This window comes from Girardinichthys multiradiatus, chromosome 7 (assembly GCF_021462225.1).
Source record: "Girardinichthys multiradiatus isolate DD_20200921_A chromosome 7, DD_fGirMul_XY1, whole genome shotgun sequence".
Taxonomy (NCBI): Eukaryota; Metazoa; Chordata; class Actinopteri; order Cyprinodontiformes; family Goodeidae; genus Girardinichthys; species Girardinichthys multiradiatus.
Window position 1 is genome coordinate 20072148 of NC_061800.1, and position 27660 is coordinate 20099807.

General features: G+C 39.7%; 1 protein-coding gene and 1 long non-coding RNA gene across 6 annotated transcripts; one reads left to right on the forward strand and one right to left on the reverse strand.

Annotated features, from left to right (window-relative positions):
* The first annotated feature begins 295 nt into the window (after window positions 1-295).
* LOC124871864 lies at window positions 296-2409 on the forward strand. Its single transcript, XR_007039135.1, has 3 exons — window positions 296-680; window positions 1036-1249; window positions 1624-2409. It is a non-coding gene; the product is annotated as an uncharacterized LOC124871864 (long non-coding RNA).
* A 426-nt stretch (window positions 2410-2835) lies between these two features.
* On the reverse strand, window positions 2836-26839 carry phf11 (PHD finger protein 11). Of its 5 annotated transcripts, none has more exons than XM_047371278.1 (19): window positions 26618-26839; window positions 21520-21615; window positions 17054-17158; window positions 16839-16972; window positions 16731-16759; window positions 16570-16643; window positions 16305-16378; window positions 16166-16212; window positions 16004-16065; window positions 15890-15912; window positions 12034-12110; window positions 11895-11956; window positions 11791-11813; window positions 11593-11627; window positions 11452-11516; window positions 11171-11315; window positions 10318-10740; window positions 9240-9311; window positions 2836-3292 (listed from the first exon to the last, which is right to left on the reverse strand). In XM_047371278.1, exons 1-19 carry the CDS (start codon window positions 26723-26725, stop codon window positions 3216-3218), a joined length of 1731 nt encoding a protein of 576 aa, XP_047227234.1. In that variant the 5' UTR covers window positions 26726-26839; the 3' UTR covers window positions 2836-3215. The 5 variants fall into 5 exon arrangements, with proteins under 5 accessions (XP_047227234.1, XP_047227232.1, XP_047227231.1 ...); XM_047371276.1 differs by having other exon boundaries at window positions 16004-16074; XM_047371275.1 differs by having other exon boundaries at window positions 16166-16227.
* Window positions 26840-27660: the final 821 nt, after the last annotated feature.

The window sequence follows — 27660 nt, forward strand, 5'->3', positions numbered from 1 at the left end:
TATTACTGTAAAGGTGGAGAGATGTTCACCAGATCTTCTCAGCGTTGCTCCAAAGAGAGTATGACTGGAGTATTTTTACATTTCATGTGACACAATACTCCATAAATGTATCAGGGAGTAACACAGAGGGTCACATTTTGTTTGTAATAAATATTACTGCTACTACTTAGTCTTATTACTTACAGATATGAAGTCCAAGTATTTATGTATAAATTATAACTTTTAAAAAACAAATTCCGGGATTCTTTTAAACTGGGACCAATCTGAGTATGTCATAGAGGCAGCCAGAGTTTTTCAGACTCATCTTCACAGCACTCCCAGTACTTTGCAGTCATTTAAAAATACTCCAGTTTACCAAAAACGTATGGCCGATATTTTCACTGCACACAACTTTAAATATGGAAACGAGAGAAAACTGTTAGGAAAGAAAGAAAGAAAGGCAGGACAGAAGAAAAAAGGGTTGTTAGGACAGTGGGGAGAAACGAAAGAACATAAAAGAGGAAGGAAGGAATGATGCAAGGGGGGAGGACACAAGGAAGGGAAAAGAGGAAGGATATAAAGGGAGGGAAAAAGGAAGGACAAAAAGGCAGGACACTAGGGAAAAATAGAAGTAGGACATATGGAAGGATGAAAGGACACAAGCAATGATATGAGGAAGGAAGACAGACACAAAAAAGAAGGTAAGAACAAAATTTTGACAGTGGGATAGGGAATAGAAATGTTTCCCTTATTCTTTTTTTTCCAATACTTACTGTCACCTTTTCTAGACTGTATTAACACTACTATTTTTTTTGTTTGTTTTTCCATATTTGAGCAACGTCAAATGAACAGAAGCAACTCAACTTTAATAAGTAGTTATCACCAAAATATGTTAATACTGCATTTACAAAACACACTTTAAACTTTCGAAACAGGGATTGGTTTTCATTAATTAATAGTTTTACAGGATGCACATTTGAATAGTTCACACATTTTGTTTTGATAAATGTTTGCTGTTAATGGCACCTGGTTGTCATGTGCTGTTGCTACCACAAGGCGGCAGTTATGCACCAGATTCTCTGACGACGGCAGTGGAGCAGCTAAAGCAAACCACTTCTGCTGCATTTGAAATGGTTATGCAGAAAGAGATGCATGCAATGTCCCACCAAATACCACAAGATGGGAGAACTGCATGAGACTGAATGGAAAATGGGAGAAGTGGCCACTTAACTGCTGAGTTAAATCCAGTGCATCCGACTGCACTCCAACTGTGAGTAATTTGATCTCAGTATAAATCCAACTGTTCTGTTAAGGCCTCAGAGGTTTGTTAGAGAACTTGGTGAACAAGCAGCACCATTAAGACAGATGTTGCTTTTTCGTTGTCTGTCATTTTGACTGACTGGGAAAAAAAGAAATCCGGTCATAATCTATTTTTATCAGTCACTTTTATTGTGATAATAATTACACAGTCATTTTTTTGCCCATTCATTTTATGTAATATTCAGTCCAAACAAGCTGGACAGCGAATCCACATCAACTAAATGAATACATTTAACTTCTCCGCAGTGACAAAACCACTGACTGTGTTCCCAGACACTAAATATAAACAATAAAATTAAACAATTGCAGTTCAAATATGAACAGATCAGCTGCTGTGACCTGAACCACGTTGTTCTGGAGGTTGAATCTGCCGCCACACTAGTGACTGTAATTACAAGCGCAACGTCAGCCAAGGCAAGAACCAGGCGTCTCCTGATCCAGCAAGCACTCTGCTTCAGCGCCCCACCGGTAGCAAACAGGTAAATAATTTGCAAACTCGCCACCAAGTGGTCGAGGGTGTGAATTGGAATCTGTCAAAATGACGGATGGTCCTTCAGATTTTTCTGTCACTGTTTAAAAAAAACAGGTCAAAACTGTAAAATATTCGGTTAACGCGACCCCTGCTTTAAGCCTAAAGGACACAAAAGAACAGAACCTAACAGAACCCTTTTCAGGCTTTGCACATTTTACAGAGAAGCCTTCAACACATTCCTGAAAGTACAAAGACTATGGCACCACCGAAACGGACAGGTTGGACAAGGAGAGCATTACTCACAGAAGCAACTCTGGAGGAGCTGCTTGAATCTAAAGCTCAGGTGGGAAAATCTGTCAGTAAGACAACTTTTACACTCTTCAAATCTGTCCTTTATGGAGAAGTGGCAAAACTAATGAATTGTTGAAAGACAGCCACAAATCCACCCTGCAATTTGCTGCTAACCTCAACAGCAAACATGGAAAAAGTAGCCCTGGTCAGACAAAATTCAAATGTAACCTTTTGGTCTACATGCAGATCACTATGTGTGAGGGAAAACCAACACAGCACCCTGAACACAACATCCCCATTGTGAGACATAATGTGGCACCCTACATCTGTTCTGACTGAGAACGAAATGTTTTGCAAAAGCTTTAGTCTCTAGTTGTGTAAAGCTGGCAGAGAGATGCCCCTAAACACTAAACCCAACTGTAATTGCAGTGAAAAGGTGGTGCTGAAAAGTACTGACTCAGGGGGGATGAATATAAATGTGCACAAAATTTCACAGATTTATATGTCAATATTTTTTCTTTTTAAACAGTGTATAATTATTTGATGCACTACTTTGTGATGGACCCACATGGTTTAACAAAATAAAATGTGCAAAAATTAAAGGGGTATTAAAACTATGAGTCGGTAATTAGCAATGCAAAAGCAAAATGTGCACGAAGGGACAATATTTCAGGACTAGCAATTTTTCTTCAAATGCCCATTCCTCAAGTTAAATGGTTTCACATGTGAGAGCTTAGGAACCTGTTCACAAAATGCAGAGAATTAGCCTTCAGTTCATTTTTTATAAGAGTTTTATTAAAAGCACATAGACATTAATTCCTCAACAAACAGACATACATGCATCTGCCTCTGAGGTTATAGTTAAAACATTTCAGATCCTCAAATATGGTCATGTAAACAGTCAGTCGAGACAGTAAAATACAAAAATATTAAATACATCAACAGCCTTAAAATACAAACAAATTTGCACATTTAAAAAGATTGTTTTCACAATAACAGCGAGCCTAACATGGCTAGCTTTATTTCCTAATCACACACTTTCTAATGCAACTACCTTAAATACTAAAAGGTGTTTCAAACTGTGTGACCCTGTTAAAACATGGAGATCTCCAGTATAAGACTAGTACCTTCACAGTGGTACCAGTGGCTGGACTCATCTCCTCAGAACTGAGGCCATGTCCTTCAGAGCTGCCGACGCTCTCTGCAGCTCCATTCGTCTCCTGTCCAACTCTAAAATCAGAGTTTTCAGGTAAAAGTTAAACCCTGTTTGAAGGCGGATTCAATTGAAGAGCTCATTCAACCATGCCTTTCTCACTGGTAAAACACTGAATATATAAATCTTTTTTATTTCCCTTCTTCTATATATTTATATTTAAATTTAAAAAATAACCTTTTTAATAAAAGCTTATTCTGATAAACTTTGACTTCAAACCCAATTTCAATTGTTTTCGAAATTAAAACTTCCTCTATTAATTTACAGAAAAAAACGGTTCTTATTTTTCCTGCATTTGTGTCATTTGTCAATTTTCTGGAGTCTTTTAAGTGATGTAGACTCTCTGGATGAAGAACAAATGACCCCAGAGCCCACAAACCTAAAAACCACTGAAAGTGTGTTTTTGTTTCGTTTTTCTGTGAGGAATTTAAATTTCAAATGGGCCCAGCTGCGGCTCGGCTCATTTGTGTCTGCTGCAGGCACTGCTGGACAAGCTTTAATGGTGAAGTTTCAGGATGGAAGAACAGATTGACGTGTTCTTTAAAATTCATTAAAATTAGATTAGACCGAGAGGTCCAAACCTGTGAGAACACACCAAGCTAAGAGCGAAGCGAAGCCGACACATTTTGGAAAGTTTATTAATCTGGTTGAGAAAACAGCGAGCTTTCTCTGCTTGGTTCACGAATGACGACTAATGACAGGAGAATTTTAGGTTTGACGTCTCAGCGGTGGTTGAGCCTTGGTTTTTAACGCCACCGGCGTTGATCTTACAGGCATGGTGCACTCTCTGCAGGTTACCACCGTTTAAGGGGAAGAACATTTAAAAGAAAAAAAAAGGACTGCATCTAAAACAGAAATTTAAAAAAACGCCTATACTCATAGAAATACACAGTTAATATGTTTTTAACCAGTTACAGTGGCTTGTAAAAGTATTCATACCCCTTGAACTTTGCAGTTTGCCAGAAGCCATGTCGGGGACACAGCAAACATGTGAAAGAAGGTGTTTTGGTCAGACGGGCCCAAAATTTTACTTTTTGGCCAAAATACAAAATGCTATATGTGGCGGAAAGCTAACACTGCACATCACTCTGAACACAGCAACCCCACTGTCAAATATGGTGGTGGCAGCATCATGCTCTGGGGGTGCTTCTCTTCAGTAGGACAGGGAAGGTGGTCAGAATTGATGGGAAGATGGCTGGAGCCAAATACAGGGCAATTTTGGATAAAAACCTACTAAAGACCTCAGACTGGGGTAACACATATTAATTTGTTAGAATGGTCCAGTCAAAGTCCAGACCTAAACCCAATCGAGAATCTGAGGCAAGATCTGAAAACTGCTGTTCACAAACGCTCTCCGTGTAATCTGACTAAGCTTGAGCTGTTTGGCAAAGAAACGACTTCAGTCACTGGATGTGCAGCAAAAGTTGGTTCCACAAGGAATTTGCTCAGGGGGGCTGAATACTTTCGCACACTGCGAAATCATCTATAATTTTCGTTTCACTTCACAGTTGTATGTTTGTGTTGGTCTTTCACATAAAATTCCAATCAAATATATTTCTTTGTGGTTGTAATGTGATAATACGTGGAAATGTTCAAGCGGTATGAATACTTTTACAAGCCACTGTATGTGGATAACTACAGGTCCTTCTCAAAATATTAGCATATTGTGATAAAGTTCATTATTTTCCATAATGTCATGATGAAAATTTAACATTCATATCTTTTAGATTCATTGCACATTAACTGAAATATTTCAGGTCTTTTATTGTCTTAATACGGATGATTTTGGCATACAGCTCATGAAAACCCAAAATTCCTATCTCACAAAATTAGCATATTTCATCCGACCAATAAAAGAAAAGTGTTTTTAATACAAAAAACGTCAACCTTTAAATAATCATGTACAGTTATGCACTCAATACTTGGTCGGGAATACTTTGGCAGAAATGACTGCTTCAATGCGGCGTGGCATGGAGGCAATCAGCCTGTGGCACTGAGGTCTTATGGAGGCCCAGGATGCTTCGATAGCGGCCTTTAGCTCATCCAGAGTGTTGGGTCTTGAGTCTCTCAACGTTCTCTTCACAATATCCCACAGATTCTCTATGGGGTTCAGGTCAGGAGAGTTGGCAGGCCAATTGAGCACATTGATACCATGGTCAGTAAACCATTTACCAGTGGTTTTGGCACTGTGAGCAGGTGCCAGGTCCTGCTGAAAAATTAAATCTTCATCTCCATAAAGCTTTTTAGCAGATGGAAGCATGAAGTGCTCCAAAATCTCCTGATAGCTAGCTGCATTGACCCTGCCCTTGATAAAACACAGTGGACCAACACCAGCAGCTGACACGGCACCCCAGACCATCACTGACTGTGGGTACTTGACACTTGACTACTGGCATTTTGGCATTTCCTTCTCCCCAGTCTTCTTCCAGACTCTGGCACCTTGATTTCCGAATGACATGCAGAATTTGCTTTCATCCGAAAAAAGTACTTTGGACCACTGAGCAACAGTCCAGTGCTGCTTCTCTGTAGCCCAGGTCAGGCGCTTCTGCTGCTGTTTCTGGTTCAAAAGTGGCTTGACCTGGGGAATGCGGCACCTGTAGCCCATTTCCTGCACACGCCTGTGCACGGTGGCTCTGGATGTTTCTACTCCAGACTCAGTCCACTGCTTCCGCAGGTCCCCCAAGGTCTGGAATCGGCCCTTCTCCACAATCTTCCTCAGGGTCCGGTCACCTCTTCTCGTTGTGCAGCGTTTTCTGCCACACTTTTTCCTTCCCACAGACTTTCCACTGAGGTTCCTTGATACAGCACTCTGGGAACAGCCTATTCGTTCAGAAATTTCTTTCTGTGTCTTACCCTCTTGCTTGAGGGTGTCAATAGTGGCCTTCTGGACAACAGTCAGGTCGGCAGTCTTACCCATGATTGGGGTTTTGAGTGATGAACCAGGCTGGGAGTTTTAAAGGCCTCAGGAATCTTTTGCAGGTGTTTAGAGTTAACTCGTTGATTCAGATGATTAGGTTCATAGCTCGTTTAGAGACCCTTTTAATGATATGCTAATTTTGTGAGATAGGAATTTTGGGTTTTCATGAGCTGTATGCCAAAATCATCCTTATTAAGACAATAAAAGACCTGAAATATTTCAGTTAGTATGCAATAAATCTAAAATATATGAATGTTAAATTTTCATCATGACATTATGGAAAATAATGAACTTTATCACAATATGCTAATATTTTGAGAAGGACCTGTATTCATTTATGCATAAATAAGCTTTGTGGTACCACTAAATTCTTCACCTTCATCTTTAACCTGAAAAATCCCATTACAGTGGTGAGAAAAAACATTTGCCCCTTTCTGTTTTTTGTCACACTGAAATTCACCACAAATCACCACAGTTTAACATCAGACCTGAGTGAATAGAATATATATTTATTAGGGGAAAATGATATTCAATAAAAGGCCAAGCGAGTTTATTTGTATAGCACAAAAAGACAATTCAAAGTGTTTTACATGATGACCATACCATTTAAAAAAGTAAATTGCAGTGATATGATAAAGTAAAGTAAAGTTGGACTTCAGATTAAAATGAATGACCACAACTTTTAAAGTTTGAATCTTTAACCCATTCATTGATGCACCTGGTGCTTTTTGGCCCATATAAAACAGAAGGAGACAACCCCTTAGGACTGTTCTGACCCATTATGCATCCCGATAATGGGAGAATGTTCCTTTTAAAACTGGTCCACTTTTAGAACAAGAGTCAGAGACATCCTGGTGCTCTGTACCTTCCTCCTAACTTCTATGAGAGCCCAGCTCAGCCGTGGTCTGTCAGGGAGGGGTCTTTTACAGTGAACTGCTTCTCACTGTGGATAGCGAGGTCCTAGCTGTCTCTTCCAAGGTGGAAAATCCTAATTAACCTTTATCCTAAATAGAAATCTTTAACCAATATGTTTTAGTTAATGGTTTAAATAGAACAATCAAAAACAACTCTAAACAAATAGGTTTTAAAACTTAATTTAAAAGAACTCAGGGATTCAGCATTTTTCTGGACGTTTGTTCCAGATTAGAGGATGACAATTGAATGCTGCTTCCCTATGTTTGGTTCTGGTTTTGGGGATGCAGCGTAGACTTGAACCAGAAGACCTGAGTGGTCTGGAGGGTTAATGCAACAGCAATAAGTCTTTCATGTATTTTGGTGCTAAGCCATTCAGTGACTTATAAACAAACAGAAGTATTTAAAGTCTATTCTTTCAGATACAGGGAGCCACTGTAAGGACCTCAGAACTGGGTTGATGATCTATACGGTCTTAGTTTTAGTGAGGATGCAGGCAGGAGCGTTCTGGATCATCTGCAGCTGTCTGACTGACTTTTTAGGCAGACCTGTGAAGACACCGCCGCATTAATTAAGTTGACTTGAGATAAGCACATGGATGAGATTTTTGGGACATTATTCCTTTAGTCCTGGAAATATTCTTCAGGTGACAGAAGGCCAACTTAGTGATTGTCTTTGTGTGCCTCTGAAGGTTCAGGTCTGAGTCCATCCCAGATTTCAGACCTGATCAGTGGTTTCTAGCTGTAGTAACTGACGCTGTGTGCTGCCTCTAGAACGCTCTTGATTGCTTCTCCTTTGGTCTAAATATAATTACTTCCGTTTTGTTTTTATTCAGTCAGTCATTTTCTACCGCTTATTCCATAGTGGGTCGCGGAGGAGCTGGTGCCTATCTCCAGCAGTCTATGGGCGAGAGGCGGGGTACACCCTGGACAGGTCGCCAATCCATCGCAGGGCAACACACATACAACCATGCACACACTCATTCATACACCTACGGTCAATTTAGAGTTACCAATTAACCTAACAGGCATGTCTTTGAACTGTGGGAGGAAGCCGGAGTACCCAGTGAGAACCCACGCATGCACGGGGAGAACATGCAAACTCCATGCAGAAAGACCCCAGCCGGGAATCGAACCCAGGACCTTCTTGCTGCAAGGCAACAGTGCTACCAACTGCGCCACCGTGCAGCCCTTGTTTTTATTCAACTGAAGAAAATTATGGGACATCCACACACTGATTCTGTTCAATGCTAAGTTGTCCAGAGTACCACGCTACCGTTTTGAATGTTAGTATGATGTTCCTACTCTGAAATGCCAGACGGGTTTGCACACCTTCCAAGATGTTCCGGTTTTGTCTCGTTAGCCCACAGAATATTTTCTTGGGGATCATCAAGATGTTTCATGTTTTCTTTGGTCAGCAGTCATTTTGGCCTTGAATCATGAACGCTGACCTTAACTAAGGTGAGTGAGGCCTGCAGAGCTTCTTATTTTATTGTGGGCTGTTTTGTGACCTCCTGTGATGCACTCTTGCAGTAATTTTCATAGGCAGGCCACTCCTGGCAAGGCTCACCACTGTTCCATGTTTTTTAATTTGTGGAGAATAGCCTCACTGTTGTTTTCTGGAGTCTCAGAGATTTAGACTGAGAAATGTCAAAGACTGCGTTTCTCATCTGTTCTTGAATTTCTTCTGATCGAGACATGATTTGTTGCTTTTGGAGAACTTTTAGCCTAGTGAAACCAAAGCTTTATGGAAAATCACAGCTAATTCACGCTTTAGAAATCAAGAGCAATTACTTTTTTTATACAGAACTGGGCTGGTTCTGATAGCCTTTTCCCCTTAATAAATAAAATCATCATTTGAAAACTGCATTTTGTAGTTAATGGGGACATCTTTGTTTGATATTAAAACTGCACTTTATAAGTTAAACCTGCTTTGGCTAGAGCTACAGCATTGGGAGGTCAAAACAGAAAGAACTGGTTCCCAGTTAGGCACCTACTCTAAAGTGGCAGTATCTTTGTTTATAGGGAAAGCCTTTGTTTGTTTGTTTTGAGCATTCAAAATGAAGCAATAATGCCAAAAATATAAGGTTTTCTTTGATGATATAAACTGAATGTAAAGTCAGGTAGTTAACATACCTTCGTCCTGCTTGGTAACAAAGTCTGCAAGTCTTCCAGAAGCCCTCATCACTGCAAGTGCCCGGTCATAATCTGTGAGGAGAGCAAAGTTTGACTGTTTTAGTTATTAAAAACATATCCTGTGCTCCTGGTAAGAATTGTAAACAAGATTAAGAATCGTTCTTAAACACTGGTGCAACAATTATTGACTCCCAAACATATTAATACGTTGGAGGTTCTACTTTGTAGTACCTCCTATTGCCAATAGAAAAGCACGTCCTCTCCTTTCATCTCCTCACAGTTTTGCTATAGGATTTAGGATTTTATTGTCGCAATGATGACCCATTTTCAGTTTTCTGGTATAGTCCCCACAGATCCTCCACCATACATTAAGTGCTTTTACACATTGTTATCCTTTGTTTTAAACAAGACTAACAAGACTGTTTGTCGCTGAAAAGCTCAAAAGAACAAGACCACGTGGTTTCCATCAAAGATCCTCCAGCACTTAACCCTGGAGCGGTTCGCTTGCAGGGTGAATGCAATGCTGGGCCACAGTACCAAAACCAGGAAGAGAGGATGTGACGTAAGAGGCTACGTGGAGGAGTGAAGAGGTGCAGGCGCAGAACTACATGTGGCAACAGAAGCCCTGATAAGACGGACTTTCTTCTTCGTGCTTTTTGTCTTCTCCATTAGCGCAACACTGGAGCAATACTGCCCCCCGAAACAATCCGTTGCAACTACACGGCGCTGTTTGGCCCGGCCTAAAAATCTGTGTGAAAACAAGCCGGGCCAACTGAAGGTTTTTCTAACTTCTACCGATCCCTGGACCGGCCATGTAAATACACCCTGAGTGAATTCTCTGTCGCATCATGTTCATACACCAGGGAAACAGGAAGTCATGGGTTATAAATGACATGTTGATAGAAACTCTGATCACCTTAAACATAAAAGTATAAGTTTAACTACAAATTGTTAGTGCCTAAATGTGTGCTTTTGTAAAATTAAAAACAAAAAAACATTTTTCCTAATATCACCTTAGTTGTGTTTAGCAAAAAGATAAGCTCTTAGTTGTGTGCAGTATTTGTTTTCTCTTCCTTACCCTCTTGGCTGGCCTGATCACACTGGATTCTGCAGGAAATGTTGTTTATTTCTGTAATAAACTCAGTGAAGATGGCCTGCGTACAACCAGCCATGTTGCAATTTCTCCAGAATGTGGCTGAGTCTATGTCAGGCTTTGGGCCTGAGGGAGGTGTTTGGGTCGGGGAAACCTCTGCAGGAGAAGGCCTTTGGCAAAAGGACAACTCTGGGATAGGTGTAGAGGGAGGAGAGGGGGATGGAGATGAGAGCACAGTCATATGGATGGGTTTGTGCAGAGCGTTGTCGAAGCTGAAGCATGGCGCATGGCCGCTGGGCTTAGAGTGCTCTGGGGAAGGATCGGCAGCAGCGGGGCTCTGCTGCGGGACACAAGGTCTGTCGACGTGTTCTTCAGGACCTTGGACCAGACACTGCTCATAACTGGACTCTGAAAACAGAGACAGAGTTATGTCTTTCCAGCCTATTGCAAGATCACAATGTTTTAGTACGATGATTGATTTGTCCAAAACACACCTAAGGGTGAATGATCCTGCTTCATCCTAGGAACCGGGTTCAAACACAAACTTTCCTACAAGGCAATTTCCAGAGCCCTCAATCTAGGTCTTAAATATAAATACTGACAGTCGAACGAAGTTCACATAGATTGGTGGATGAACAAATGACAGATCAACAGATGGATGGATTCAACACGTCAGACCACAGAATAGGTAATCAAGTCTAGAAATAAAAGTATTTTCCACATTTATCCAGACCTGGAAAATAATTACATTCCACACTGTGTAGGACTAAAACACCACTCCTACCAACTTCCTAATATTACTGCAAGGAGACACCATACCAAGCTAGGGAGATTGTACCTTCAAATTCTCTCTTTATTGTCTGCACCTCCTTCTCAACCGACTGAACCTGGGGACACTCGTCAGGTACGGTTTGAGGTGGAGGATTAGAGTGAAGCTCAGCGCAGTTCGGCACTGGAGACAGCAAACTCTCGGACTCAGCATCCTGAGAGGAAACAACACATCTGACATCACAACGCCATTCTGCTGCTCGCACTCCCCATAAAAATCACATATTATAAACACAGAATCAGAAGAATTAAATAAATCTTAAAGCTGCTTGGAAAAGATTGAGATCTCACAGAATGTATGACTGTTTCATCCTCGTTGGTATTTACATCTGCTCTCACGTTCTCCACCTGAATCCCTGAAAAACCAAGCGAGGTTAAAAGAAGCATTACATTCTGCATTAATTTTCAACTAAAACTGCTGTGTGGGCTCACCTGGTGAGGAACCTGAAGGGTTTTTGGAGTGCTTGCTGTGAGAAGAGAACATTGTGGTAGTTATGCTCTAATGCAAACTCAACAAAAAGTTATGCATGATAGCTTACATTTATGCACAAATGAAAAATATAGGAGCCATTTTGTTTCATCAACATTTCAAAACGTACAATCAGGAAGTAAAAATACAGCATGTGGTACCTGATGAGTAGAGGCACAGCTGACTGAAAGAGAAAACATCCGATTATTAAACATCTTCAGGCTCCAGTAATCGCATCAAAGAAACAATAAAAGACCCAACCTACTTCATGCTCCTGCACACTTTCCTCTAAATCTGACTCTAATGGAGCCATAAGTCCCTCCACATCTGTAGAAGAAAGTGAATAAATATAAATACAATAAAAGGAATATTAGTTACTATTCTTTCATTCTAAAAGTTTTAACCTGTGTTTGAATGCTCGTCAGATAATATCCTGTTCCTTTTTACTGATTTCCTCTTGGATGCACCGCTCTCTCCTTCCCTGTGAGAAAGAGGTCAAAGGGATCATCATAGCTTTCAAGACAAGAGAACAATTAAAAGAAGAACATTTGTTTTGTAGGGTCCTGCCATAGGCATGGCTTTGAAGCATTGTTCATAAATTTAAATAGTGCTGTAGTTGAGGCCATTTCAGAAACTACATTTTAGGCTACTTGACTGGAATCAAATCTATGTTTTACTCACCTAATTGCTGAGTTTAGATGGAGTTAGAAAATTTAGAGCTAATACTCCGTCTTCATCATTCTACCCAGTACCACTGGCGGCAAAGCAGTCCCTCAGCATGATGCTGCCACCACCGCTCATTTTACCATAAAACGTTTCAGAAGACGTTAGTTTTGTCCATGTCGACTGCAGACAAATTCAGTCAAGCTCGCAGGTGTCCATTTTGAAGCAAATGTTTCTTTCTTTGTCAGCACTCTCCAATTACACGCCGATATAAAACTACCTTCACTGTGGACAGTGTTTCAGTAGTTTTCCAGTTTATGGAAGGCTTGAGTTTTGGTGGTTTCCTGAACATGCTGACCACTTTTCTTTGACCTGAGGGTGACAGAAGGGGTCACGTGACTGACACAACAGGACAATGATCCCAAACTCACACCAAAACCGTTTTTGGAGTGAATAATGCAGCCAGGATAATGACGGGGCCTTCCTGACTGTTTGTGTGTAGCTTGCTTAGTGGCATCTAGCCAAATATTTATGTGAGTGAATGTATAATTTTAATATGGGTATATAATTAAATATGGGTATGTAATGCAGGAGTAAACCAGTTGCGGTGGGCACAGCTAACCAAAAAGCTAGCACACAGCAGAGGACACATTTGAACTCATTTACAAAGATCGTGGAAGCATGAAAATCCTTGTTTGTTGTAATGTTTCCCGGTACAAAGCAGCATCTTTCTGTGTAAATCATATTACAACGTGGGACACCCGCGGCTTAACATCCGGTGCGGCCTGATGTACAAAATTGGTTTTCTTTCTAAAATTAGAGCATGAGGCTTTTAATCAGGTGCGCTCTGTAGTCAGCAGGTAATTATTCTGTTTTGACAAAACGTCCCAAATTTAGGTGGCATTTTAGCAGCAAGTTTATAAGGCCTTTTAACCTTACTTACGTTTGCTGGTCAGTGGTCTGCAATGTCAGGGCAGTTGAACTCAAATTCTTGTGTTTATAAACATGCAAGTTTTAACAGCAAAACATACTTCGTTAAATAGAGATTGCGTACCTGTGAGTTATCTTTTAAAGGTTGATTTTTAAGCTGTATTTTAAGATTTCAGGGAATTTTTTTTTACAAATACCTGGCATTGGACACCACCTCCTTTACCACAATATTAGTGTAACTTTTGTCACAACATTTTCCTCTTTAAGGCCAAGTTCTTAGAATGAAAAGGCAACAGCGCCTCCTGGGGTCACAAAATACGGTGGTCAGAGAAAGATATAATGTGTCGGGAGAGAGCAGATCTCTGAAGCAATCTTTAAAAATACGGACTTCGCGTTTGTCCGCATATCCCATTCTGCTGAGCTCTTTCAATATTGTGGCATTTTCTGACATTTATTTCCAAAACAGCCAGTGCCATTGTAGCCCCCCAAAATTCAGCAGTCAAGAGTTTGGACAGCTTCTTTAATTCAGATACCTAGACATGTCCTTTTGATCAATCATAATTAAGTCTGAGATATCAGTCAGTCAGTCAGTCATTTTCTACCACTTATTCCATAGTGGGTCACGGGGGAGCTGGTGCCTATCTCCAGCAGTCTATGGGCGAGAGGCGGGGTACACCCTGGACAGGTCGCCAGTCCATCGCAGAAGTCTGAGATATCTTGAATTGTAATTATGGATGTGTGACCCTTTAAATTACAAATCCAGTGACGTCATTTGAGATATCTTGAAAGGCATTTTGATCCATCAAAATGTGATTGAAGATGTCTTGAATTTTTATTCTTCTTGGTAAGACTGTAAATGGCAGATTTCCTTAAATGCCATTCCGGATAGTCAAAATGTGGTGGTGATTATTCAAAACAAATTTTTAGAAATCCAAAATGTATTTGCACATATTCAGACGAAGCAGATTTTATGTTAAAACATCCTGGCATAAATCTTCAGCTAGCTGCTGCTGTGTTGCAAAATGACGTCTTGTCACATGTACACGCACTAGTGTGCCTACCGGACTCTTCGGAGACATGGCCACAACAGAAAGAAACAAATTAAGGAACTAATCCATAGACGTAAAGTTGTCGAAACATTGCTGTACAATGTTAGGGAGAACGAGGTTGGTAGTCACACAAAACATTTTGATAGATGTACAGTGGCTGTCCTGGTGTACAGTTTGGGTGTGTCCACTTCTTGCACTGTGTGCACTAGACCCATGTGACAACCAACCCTGAAGAGCATGTTTTTCTTGCAGCTGTGCTAGCAGGCACATGCTGTAGTCTAGCAAAGAATAAACTCTCCCTTTGTATTTTAAATGATAATAAGCGTTTAATTATAAATATATTGTCTAATGACAAAAGAAAAGGAACAGAGAAAAAAAGTTACATTATGATGGGAAAACAGGTCAAGTCCTCAAGTCAATGTCCCGTATCAAACTGCTAAAATGAAAATTTCGTCAGTGAAAACTATTTTGAAAATTTACATGCAAACATTTTGTAACAGCGCCCTCTAGGAGATGAGTTTTGGCGACTGTGACAACCAACCGCGTTCTCCCCTAAGATGTATAAGAAATGTTCATTCTTCTCTACTTTTATGTGTTGTTAGTATGTATATTCAGATTTAATTATTTAGGGAGGCATATATGAATTGTTTCATATAGAAAGACTTGCAAATGTAAAGATGTCTTATTTTGTTTGTTTGTTTGCGTGTGTGTGTGTAGTTCTGTGCAGCTCTTTTTCCTGTTTTGTAAAAAAAAAACAACGAATAACTAAAAAATAAAAGTGGCAAAACCTAATTTAGCGGAGGCTAAATGGTCCGATAGCGGTTTGGAAAGTTAGCAAAAACGCTATTAGCTGCAAGGGGATTAATGAAACCATGCCCCAACAAAACCTTTGCAGTGGCACTTAGACTTCATAGAAATTTTACGGCAATAAATAAACAACATTTGTCAGTAGAGAGAATGGTCAATAACAGCATATTAATGATTATAAATTGTCTTAGGACAACCTACAACATATGACAAGAGTAATGCCATTGAATCTTTGCTCCTTACCAAATGAAAACCAAGAAAGTACTTCGTTTCTCCCTGCTTGACGACACCCTATACCTAGTTTGTTTTTCACTTGACCCCAGTCCATCTTAAATGAGGAAAGAGAGACACAGAGATGTCTTGTGGTCTTATTCTTCCCCCTCTTTGCATGGTTTGTGGTTGCAGCCACTATGTTCACTGAAAATGATTTTCCAACAATCTTCTGAGACTAAACAATAGTTCCCACCACATAGCTGACTCTTCTTTTTGCCTGAGGGCCAACATAAAAAATAATTCATATGGGTTTAAACGGTTTGTCTGTAACATTTAAAGATTTCATTTGATTTAGTTATATTTTTGAAATTGTAGCTGAAACCCTGAACATTTTACTAGATTTATAGAGAACAACAATGTTAAACTTTTATACTGTAAAAACATTTTACAGTATCCAGTTTGATATGATGAACTCTCATGTTTTTTGATCTCCAATTTGGACTCCACAGTGTTGTGAAACATATTATAAAGGAAAAAAAAAACGAATAAAACAAAGTAAGTAAGAAGATCTGATCCTAGAATGCACATTGTTACTTACGGCTCATTAAAATTCTGCTTTCTCTGAAAAGCAAAAACAAACAAGCACAAACATCGGATCGGTAAGAAATACATGGAATTAAAGGAAAAGTTTTAAAAATGTTAAATGTAATACCTCTATAGATTTAAGTGATGCGGTGGATGAGTCACTACTGGATGAGGACGACAGTCTGGCAGCTAAAGGATCTCGAGCAAAAAGGTTTAGAAGATTTAAATATAAATGTATGGAATAAAAAAAACAAAACAACAAAGGACGAAGCTTTGGAACGGCTCTCACCGGATTTCCTCTTACGTGATGAAGGAACATGTTTGTCACAGTACAACCTTAAAAACACAAACCTGTTCCGGTTACTTCTGACGCTGATGTGAACTGTAAGAAGTGGAAATAAAAGAATTGATGTATGTGAAATACTCACATAGCATTGCTGCTAGATAAACGGTCCAAGCTGATATTTTCTTCTTTCTTCTCACAGACACGGCAATAAATCTCCTAAAATTAAAAAACGGGTATCATAATTTCATAGAAAGGATGTGGTCCAGACCAGAACTCTTAAAAGGATTTGGATTTATATTTAATTAAAGAAAATTTAAGGGGAAATTGGTCCATGAATTAATACAGAAGGGACCGCAATTAAAAAGCTTATACTCAAATATCCACAGCTGATAAAAATGAATGCAAACCCCGGATGATCCGGTTCCACTGGGGTTCCTGGAGGACGGGGGCGTTTTGGGTTCATTTACAGAACTGCTATTTACTGGCCAGGAAAAAGAAAGGGTTCAATGCATCATGAATAAGAAAAACCAAAAGACAAACATAAAAACATGCAGCTCTGTCCCCTTACCTTGTCTACTGTGGTTTAGGCAGTACAGTCTGTTGCACAACAAAGGTGAAGTTAATAGACAAGAAGTTTCTCTAGAATGTGGTGCTATTTTCCTTGAGCCAAACCTACCCGTATGTCTCATTGTCATCATCCTCAAATGTCTTGGCTCCCTCTTCGACAGCACACGGATAATGGAAGGTCTTCTTGCAGCGTTTCACCTCGCACCCTGCTGTGGCACCCTTTCTCCTGCATCGGCCGCAAAACTAATACCGATAGAATGAACGCTGCAGTTAAAGCAAACAGGCAGGATCTGTTCAGATGTAAAAGGTTTCGACCGTCTTTACCAGTTTGCCTCCTCGTTTCACCTCTTTCAGCACGTCTTCAACAGAGAAGCCAAACAGGTCGTCAAACTGCGGAGTGTTGGTGCAAAAAATGCCAGACGAGTAGAGCTGGAAACAGATATGTGAAGAGCAAATATGTTATAAAAGTCAATTGTATTTGTTTTCACTGAGATTAGGTCGCTATAATAAAAGATGAACTTATTTCAAAGCTTATTATTGCAGCATGTACCGCACCTTGCAGAAGTATTCATACCCCTAGAGCTTTTTCACATTTTGTCATGTTGCAACCACAAACTACAATTTGGTTTCATGAGATTGTATGGGATAGACCAACACAATAACGCATGGTTTTCCAAATTACTTACAAATAACATTCAAAATAGTCTGATATGCTTTTGTATTCATCCCACCCCCCTTTACTTTGTTACCCCTAGAGAACATTGAGGAAGAAAAAGCATCATGAAGACCAAGGGACACAGCAGACAGGTTGGGAATGAAATTATGGGGTAGTTTAAAGCGGGATTAGGTTATGAAACATTTAGTTTTATAACCTACTCCCAAGTTTTGAACATCTTGCCCCTTCATCTGAAAATAGAGAAAGTACATCGCAACAGCAAACCTACCAAGACATGGCCGTTCACTAAACCTGATCAGGAGACTTCACATGTTTGACTTTCATTAGAGGCAGGAGTGCAACTACCTACTGTCTGAGGGGCATGCAGACACATTACAGGCGCTCCAAACAGCCCACCATAACCCACCCACCAGGCCGGACTTTCTTTTTTTTCATGTTAACGGCCGGGTATAAATCTTATTTATTCTCAGACTTTGAATAAACAAGAGTATTATTAAAGACTTTTATTTTCTGTTACATATTACAGGAGGTGATTATCTCAGTCAAAAACAAAAAAAAATGTATAATAATGTAATAACATGTAACAGCAGCGGCACCCAGTGCTCAATACATTCTTTGCAGTGAAAATATTTAATTCAATTCACTTCAATTCAGTTTTATTTATATAGCGCCAATTCACAACACATGTCGTCTCAAGGCACTTCACAAAGGGTTTGGAAAGGTGCGGGGTTGTTGGAGAGGTTAGATTAAACTGCTGAATGTTACGAGTTTGGTCATTGTAGAACGGGCTATGTGTAGGGGTACTAAGTAAAATAATACACTGATAAAAGTTGTCCAAAAGAGAGGGGGTCATACAGGTAGCAGAAATGGAGGGTGTGTTTGCACCTCAACCACAACTGAGCCGGTTTAGGCTAAACCTGACTCCCCCTTACTCCAACCAACAGGGAGGGAGGAAGGCGGAGGTAAAAATAATTGGTAAGTGTTGTTTCCTGTTGCATTGTGTGAAAGGTGGGTAACTTTAAAATGGGCTAAGTCAATTCAATCGAACCATATAGATTTCAAGTCAGGTACAAATATTCCAATTAATCCTAACTATCAAACAGTGCAGTCAGATTCAGGTATTTATTCAAATTGGATAAAAAGTTTTTCTATCTTAGGAAACCCAGCAGATTGCATCGAGTCAGTGACTTGCAGCATTCACTCCTCCTGGATGAGCATGTAGAGACAGTGGACAGTCACTGGCGTTGACTTTGCAGCAATCCCTCATTCTGAGCATGCATGTAGCGACAGTGGAGAGGAAAAACTCCCTTTTAACAGGAAGAAACCTCCAGCAGAACCAGGCTCAGTGTGAGCGGCCATCTGCCATGACCGACTGGGGGTTAGAGAGAACAGAGCAGAGACACAAAGAGAACAAAGAAACCCTGATCCAGGAGTACTTTCTATGGGAAGGAGAAGTAAATGTTTATGTATGTAGCTCCTTTAGTCGTTTCACCTAGAAAGAAAAAACAGATAAACTCTGAGGCAGTTTAGGGCCAACTTTAGAGTATGAGAGAGAGCACATACAGTTAGTCACAGTAAAAGCTCAGGCAGTAGCTACGTCTAGGAGAAAAATAGGGTTAAACACTAAAAGACAGGGCCATGTGGATCATCGGTAGAAGGTGAGCATTAAGTTGTTGGCAGCAGAAGCTTGGACGATGCCACCCTTCTAGGAAGGTGTCACAGGTACACACGTGGACAAAATTGTTGGCACCCCTCGGTTAATGAAAGAAAAACCCACAATGGTCACAAAAATAACTTGAATCTGACAAAGGTAATAATGAATAAAAATTCTATGAAAATGAACAAATGAAAGTATGACATTGATTGTCAAACATGCTTCAACAGAATTATAAAAAAAATAAACTCATGAAACAGGCCTGAACAAACATGATGGTACCCTTAAATTTGTATTTTTTTGCACAACCTTTTGACTAATTGCTGCAATCAAACGATTCCTATAACTGTCAATGAGACTTCTGCACCTCTCAGCAGGTATTCTGGCCCACTCCTCATGAGCAAACGGCTCCAGTTGTCTCAGGTTTGAAGGTGCCTTTTCCAGATGGCATGTTTCAGCTCCTTCCAAAGATGCTCAGTAGGATTTAGGTCAGGGCTCATAGAAGACCACTTCAGAATAGTCCAATGTTTTCCTCTTAGCCATTCTTGGGTGTTTTTAGCTGTGTGTTTTGGGTCATTAACAACGTCAGATGGTGCGATCTGACACTGATGTTCCTTGAGCTTGAAGTTCACCTTTAAGTTAAGTTTTCTGGGCTCTTTTGTTACCGTTCATATTATCCATCTCTTTGTTTGGTCATCAATTTTCCTGCGGCCACGTCCAGGGAGGTTGGCTACAGTCCCATGGATCTTACATTTATGAATAATATGTGCAACTGTAGTCACAGGCTTGGAGATGGTCTTATAACCTTTACCTTTAACATGCTTGTCTATAATTTTATTTCTAATCTCCTGAGACGACTCTTTTCTTCGCTTCCTCTGGTCCATGTTGAGTGTGAAACACACCATGTCACCAAACAGCACAGTGATTACCTGTAGCCCTATATATAGACTGATTACAAGAATGTAGACACCTGTGATGCTAATTAATGGACACACCTTGATTTAACATGTCTCTTTGGTCACATTATTTTCAGGGGTACCATCATGTTTGTCCAGGCCTGTTTCATGAGTTTATTTTTCAAAATAATTCTGTTGAAGCATGTTTGAAAAGCAATGTCTGACTTTCATTTGTTAATGTTCATAGAATTTTATTTATCATTACCTTTGTCAGATTCAAGTAATTTCTGTGACCATTGTGAGTTTTTCTTTCATTAACCGAGGGGTACCAACAATTTTGTCCACGTGTGTAGATACAGAGTCAGGCCAGGTGTAGCTTCTAGAAAGAGAAAAGAGAGAGACCATAAAGTTAAAAGCTGAAATAACAGCAAATAATCCAAATTTGGAGAGTAGTAGGATACTGTAGCACAGAGGGTGAAAGTGGTCATTATGTCCTCCAGCAGCCTAAGCTTATAGCAGCATAACTACAGAGATAGCTCAGGATAACCTAAGCCACTCTAACTATAAGCTTTATCAAAAAGGAAAGTTTTAAGCCTAACATTAAAAGTAGACAGGGTGTCTGCCTCACGGACTAAAGCTGGGAGCTGGTTCTACAGGAGAGGAGCCTGATAACTAAAGGATCTGCCTCCCATTCTACTTCTAGAGACTCTAGGAACCACCAGTAAACCTGCAGTCTGAGAACAAAGTGCCCTGTTAGGAACATATGGAACAATCAGATCTCTGATGTATGATGGAGCTAGATCATTAAGGGCTTTATATTTGAGGAGGAGAATTTTAAATTCTATTCTGGATTTAACAGGGAGCCAATGAAGGGAAGCTAAAATAGGAGAAATATGATCTCTCTTTTTAATTTTCATCAGAACTCTTGCTGCAGCCTTTAGAATCAGCTGAAGGCTTTTAACTGCATTTTGTGGACATCCTGATAGTAAAGAATTACAATAGTCCAGCCCTGTATTAACAAATGCATGGACTAGTTTTTCAGCGTCACTCCTGGATAGGATATTTCTAATTTTGGCAATGTTCTGGAGGTGAAAGAAGGAAATCCTAGAAACCTGTTTAATATGGGATTTAAATGACATGTCCTGGTCAAAAATAACACCAAGGTTTTTTACTTTATTATCAGAGGTCAATTTAATGCCATCCAGGTTAAGTGATTGACTAAGCAGTTTCTTTTTTAAAGACTCCGGTCCAAAGACAACAACTTCTGTCTTGTCTGAATTTAGAAGCAAAAAATGTAAAGTCATCCAAGCTTTTATGTCTTCAAGACATGCTTGTAGTCTATCTAACTGGTTGGGCTCATCAGGATTCATGGATAAGTAAAGCTGAGTGTGTTAAGGAAATAATTTAATAATTGCTTCCCAAGGCATTTACAAGCTGAAGGGGAAATGTGCCTGAACAAAAGGTGTTTTGTTTCTCTTCCTGTCCCTGGAACCCCTGCTGATCCAACAAACAATCAGTTGCAGAGGAGTCGAGATGTCTGCGTGAAAGTTAGGTTGATTCTCACCTCTACTCTTCCTAGAGGGGGTGCCAGCCTTTGTCTCATCGGATTCTGGTCTCGGCTCTGTTCAGTAATATGTCTGGTGCTGTAAGACCTGTCCCCCTTAAGGCAAAATTAATAAAGCTGATTGAATGGTTATCATCGTTCTCTTTCTTTAGAAAATAAATTTTTTCTACAACAAGTGTCATCAGCGTAACAGTGAAAATGTATCCCATGCTGCCTGATAATTTTACCTATTGGAAGTATAAATATAGTAAAGAGAATTGGCCCAAGTACTGAACCCTGTGGTACTCCACAATTAACCCTGGAGTTTAAAGATGATTTATCATTTACATGAACAAACTGGAATCTGTCAGACAGATAAGACTAAAACCAGCCTAGCGTTGTTCCCCTGATCCCTACAGCATATTTCAGCCTTTCTAAGAGAATATTATGGTCGACTGTATCAAATGCAGCACTGAGATCTAACAGAACCAGAACAGACACAAGTCCATTATCTGAGGCTAGAAGAACATCATTAGTGACTTTCAGCAGAGCTGTTTCAGTGCTATGATGAGCTCTGAAGCCTGACTGAAACTCTTCAAACAGGTCATTGCTGTGTAAATGCTCACACATTTGATTAGCAACTATTTTCTCAAGAATTTTAAATAAGAATGGAAGATTGGACATAGGTCTGTAATTTTTCAAGTCATCTGGATCAAGTGAAGGTTTCTTAAGTAAAGGTTTAATTACAGCTAACTTAAAAGCCTGTGGTACATATCCATTTACTAAGGATAGATTAATCATATCTAAAATGGGGCTGGTAATCAGAGGGAACACTTCCTTAAATAATTTGGTTGGGATTGGGTCTAACATACAAGTTGAAGGTTTAGATGAAGCTAATATTTCTGATAACTCAGGAAGCTCCACATGATCAAAACACTCCAAACACAAATCAGGTTCTGCAGTTATTTCCAATGTTGTGTCACTTGCTGAGGATGAAGTAATAATCTTCGGGAGTATGTCAGAGATTTTATTTTTGATAGAATCAATTTTATTTTGGAAGAATCCCATAAAGTCATAGCTGCTAAGAGCTAAGGGAATGGATGGCTCAACAGAGCTATGACTCTGTGTAAGTTTAGCAACTGTACTAAAGAGAAACCTAGGATTATTCTTGTTCTCTTCTATTAATGATGAGAAATAAGCTGTTCTGGCTTGGCGAAGTGTCTTTTTATACAACAGTAGGCTATTTTTCCAGATTAAGTAGGAATCCTCTAGGTATGTAGAGCGCCATTTTCTCTCCAATTTTCTAACATTGTGCTTTAAAGTATGCAGCTCTGAATTAAACCAGGGAGCTAGCCTCCTACAAATAATTACCTTCTTTTTCAACGGGGCTGCATCAACTACAGGTCCTTCTCAAAATATTAGCATATTGTGATAAAGTTAATTATTTTCCATAATGTCATGATGAAAATTTAACATTCATATATTTTAGATTCATTGCACAATAACTGAAATATTTCAGGTCTTTTATTGTCTTAATACGGATGATTGTGGCATACAGCTCATGAAAACCCAAAATTCCTATCTCACAAAATTAGCATATTTCATCCAACCAATAAAAGAAAAGTGTTTTTAATACAAAAAACGTCAACCTTCAAATAATCATGTACAGTTATGCACTCAATACTTGGTCGGGAATCCTTTGGCAGAAATGACTGCTTCAATGCGGCGTGGCATGGAGGCAATCAGCCTGTGGCACTGCTGAGGTCTTATGGAGGCCCAGGATGCTTCGATAGCGGCCTTTAGCTCATCCAAAGTGTTGGGTCTTGAGTCTCTCAACGTTCTCTTCACAATATCCCACAGATTCTCTATGGGGTTCAGGTCAGGAGAGTTGGCAGGCCAATTGAGCACAGTGATACCATGGTCAGTAAACCATTTACCAGTGGTTTTGGCACTGTGAGCAGGTGCCAGGTCGTGCTGAAAAATGAAATCTTCATCTCCATAAAGCTTTTCAGCAGATGGAAGCATGAAGTGCTCCAAAATCTCCTGATAGCTAGCTGCATTGACCCTGCCCTTGATAAAACACAGTGGATCAACACCAGCAGCTGACACGGCACCCCAGACCATCACTGACTGTGGGTACTTGACACTGGACTTCTGGCATTTTGGCATTTCCTTCTCCCCAGTCTTCCTCCAGACTCTGGCACCTTGATTTCCGAATGACATGCAGAATTTGCTTTTTCGAAAAAAGTACTTTGGACCACTGAGCAACAGTCCAGTGCTGCTTCTCTGTAACCCAGGTCAGGCGCTTCTGCCGCTGTTTCTGGTTCAAAAGTGGCTTGACCTGGGGAATGCGGCACCTGTAGCCCATTTCCTGCACACGCCTGTGCACGGTGGCTCTGGATGTTTCTACTCCAGACTCAGTCCACTGCTTCCGCAGGTCCCCCAAGGTCTGGAATCGGCCCTTCTCCACAATCTTCCTCAGGGTCCGGTCACCTCTTCTCGTTGTGCAGCGTTTTCTGCCACACTTTTTCCTTCCCACAGACTTCCCACTGAGGTGCCTTGATACAGCACTCTGGGAACAGCCTATTCGTTCAGAAATGTCTTTCTGTGTCTTACCCTCTTGCTTGAGGGTGTCAATAGTGGCCTTCTGGACAGCAGTCAGGTCGGCAGTCTTACCCATGATTGGGGTTTTGAGTGATGAACCAGGCTGGGAGTTTTAAAGGCCTCAGGAATCTTTTGCAGGTGTTTAGAGTTAACTCGTTGATTCAGATGATTAGGTTCATAGCTCGTTTAGAGACCCTTTTAATGATATGCTAATTTTGTGAGATAGGAATTTTGGGTTTTCATGAGCTGTATGCCAAAATCATCCGTATTAAGACAATAAAAGACCTGAAATATTTCAGTTAGTGTGCAATGAATCTAAAATATATGAATGTTAAATTTTCATCATGACATTATGGAAAATAATGAACTTTATCACAATATGTTAATATTTTGAGAAGGATCTGTAATGCATCACGCAATGATGAAGAAACACTATGAACAAAAGAATTTATTTGTGAAGGGGAAGAACCAAATTATTGCCCTCCACTGTGTTTTTCTGTGATAATGAGGAAATTAAAAGTGGAACAGGCTGTTTAAAGGTTGTAACAGCATTGTCTAATAATAATGTACTATAATGACATTTTGTTTCAGGTGTGGATTACTCAGTTAAATTCAATTCAAACGTTATTAAAAATGGTCAGACAGGACAGGGTTATGAGGAAATATTGTTATTTCTTTACACTCAATGCCATATGTCAGCACAAGGTCCAGAGAATGAAGACAAAGGTGGGTAGGTTGGTTAATGTTTTGAGCAAAGCCAATTGAGTCTACGATAGCATTAAACGCTATATTTAGGCTATCACTTTCAGTGTCAACATGAATGTTAAAATCCCCCACTATAATAACTTTATCTGTATTTAACACTAAATCAGATAAAACGTCTGAAAACTGATCTAAAAATTGAGAGTAAGGGCCTGATGGACGGTACAAAACAACAAACAGAAGTGGTTTTAGTGCTTTGCAATTTGGATGAGGAAAACTAAGGATTAAATATTCAAAAGAGTTGTAGCTATTGATTGGTCTGGGACTAATACATTTTTGTTTGATCAATCAGTATTTTGAGGTATTAGAAAATTTACATAATTAGTAGGAGTTGACTCATTTATAGTAACATAATCCTGTTGCTGCAACCAGGTTTCTGTGAGGCAAAATAAATCAATCTGATTGTCACAAATCAGGTCACTAACTAGCAATGTCTTTGAAGAGAGAGATCTTATGTTCAGTAAGCCACATTTAATTGTTTTCTTTTTCTTTTGAGTTGTGTTTATTTTTATGAGATTTTCATGATTTCCTTCTTTTAGATTACTTTTTGACCTCTTCAATTTTGACAATTATGACATCTGAACAATAGCTGTACAACAGCTTGAACAACATGTTGTGCCTTTTGCACTCGCCCATTTGTCAAGTATAGCATGACATAAAACGCGCCACACTGTTTAGAGATCACTGCTAACTGGGTCAAGCGACCGTGGCTCATACTCAAACAGTTTTAATAAGCTTCAGCTTGCTAAAGGGTCTCTCGGCAGGTGCAACCGTCAGAACCATTGTAGGCATACTTCACGCTTGCCTGTGTTCTTCTCCGCTGAGTCATGTGGCCAAAAAGACATTATTTATTAGCTTTAAATAAATTACACATCTTGCTAATCTACTTTGTTTAATATTAATAATGTTTAAAAGTTAATCACTTGGTTCCTACACTTCCACCTAACATTAGACCAACCTGTTGCCTTCCTCTGATTCTTTGTTCCTCTTCTTATATTCTTTCTCTGTGGAGTGCATCACTCCCAAGTTCTATAATTTATCTGTTTTGATTCACCTGAGGTAGAGGGATTATGGTATGGGATGTTCTGCTGCAGCAGCTGAAAGTGAGAAGAGGGACAAACCTTTCTCAGACCGATGTCAGGCACTGGTAGATGGTTACAAAAAATGAAGTTATTGTTCCTAGGAAACACCGTTTTGGTTATATCTTTTGTCTACTGATTAAAACGAGGCTAATTGTATATATCAAAACAGGATTAAACATAAATTTGTAAGCATTTTGTTTTATGGAGTGTCCTAAGGACGGTACCAAAACTTGCAGCTATATTTGCAGCCAAGGGAAGTTGTGGTAAGTAATCACTGAGGGAGGCCAAATAGAAATGCAAGCCACACTTCTCAGATTGTTCTTGTTAAAACGTTTTGAAAACCAACCTTTTCCTTCGTATCACATGAAATCCCAACAAAACATAGTGCAGTTGGGAGATCCAACCAGAACTTTCCCAAGTCAAAGTATGAGCCAGGAACCTGTTTGTGAACGTGTTTTTCTTTTAAAACAAATTAACGCGCTGCACTACTTTTATCTTCGGGCTTAATCATAAGGAAGATCCCATCTTTGATTTGAGTTTCCGTTTAAGTAACGGCTCACATCTACAATGTTGCGTCTGAAAGTTCATCAAGCAGCATTTAGCGTCATTTTATAAACCCTTATGGTTGGCTAATGCTATGACTGAAACAATTCAAATGGGATTATATTTACCAGGCAGTTCTGATGGGCCGTGACCTGGTCTTTCGTCGATAAATTTCCGGTTATTTCCGTCTCCTCGGACCGACGGCAGAGGACGCAACACGCCGTGCGGCTATTCATTTCTCCGCACTAATACTAAACAGCAAGCAGACAACTTTGAAATGGACCCGCTCGACTTTTCCTTCCTGGAGCAATTCACACTCCCCACGGCTTTCTTCCGGGGTTGCCAGATTTGACAAAACATACGGTTCCCCAGTTCTCGCGAGAACGGAGCTGTGCAGAACAGAAATGTCTAAAGTAGAAAATCAGCATGAAATTCTAAATAAGTCTTCGTTTGATAGTCTTAGTGTACTTCTCATAAGAATAATCAGTTGTCACAGAAAAATAAAAAACAGTTTTAGGAGCACCGCTTTCTTTAATTTGTCACCATTTTTAGAACTGGTGGTAGAACACAGAAAATGCCAAAATTACTATTGGTCATAAATGTAAACTATATAAACTTCACTTAAAATCTAAAACTATTGAAATACTTTTATTTGGAGGACAAAAGGATGGGAAAGACATAGTTTCATATTTAATAATAAGGTCGGTGTATTTTTATTGTTCCTAAAGTGAACACTGGGACAATGTTAGAAAAATGTTTCATTATTGCAGTCAGAGAGTCTTTGCTGCAGGTCACAAATAATTAACCGGTCCGTTATTAGTGATCCGACACAAATTTAAAAAGAATCCAGCTGTAGCCCCCCTTGTTCTCTGTCCCCCACCACTACCTGGCCTTTTTCCACTTTGTTAATTCTTTACTTTCACGTCCTAAAACCTAAACCTACTCCTAACCTTGACACTAAACCAACACACTCTAACCTAAATCACAAACTACATAGAGATTGTTAATTAGCCGGTAAGTCCGCCAAATTTAATAATAGCACATACACTTTATTAATTTATGAGTTGCCTAAACATGCATTTTAATACCGTTTTTATTTTGGATTCTATACGTTTGATGTCCTTTTTATTAGCAATAATGTTTTCCTCATAAAAGGGCTTAAGTTGTCCAC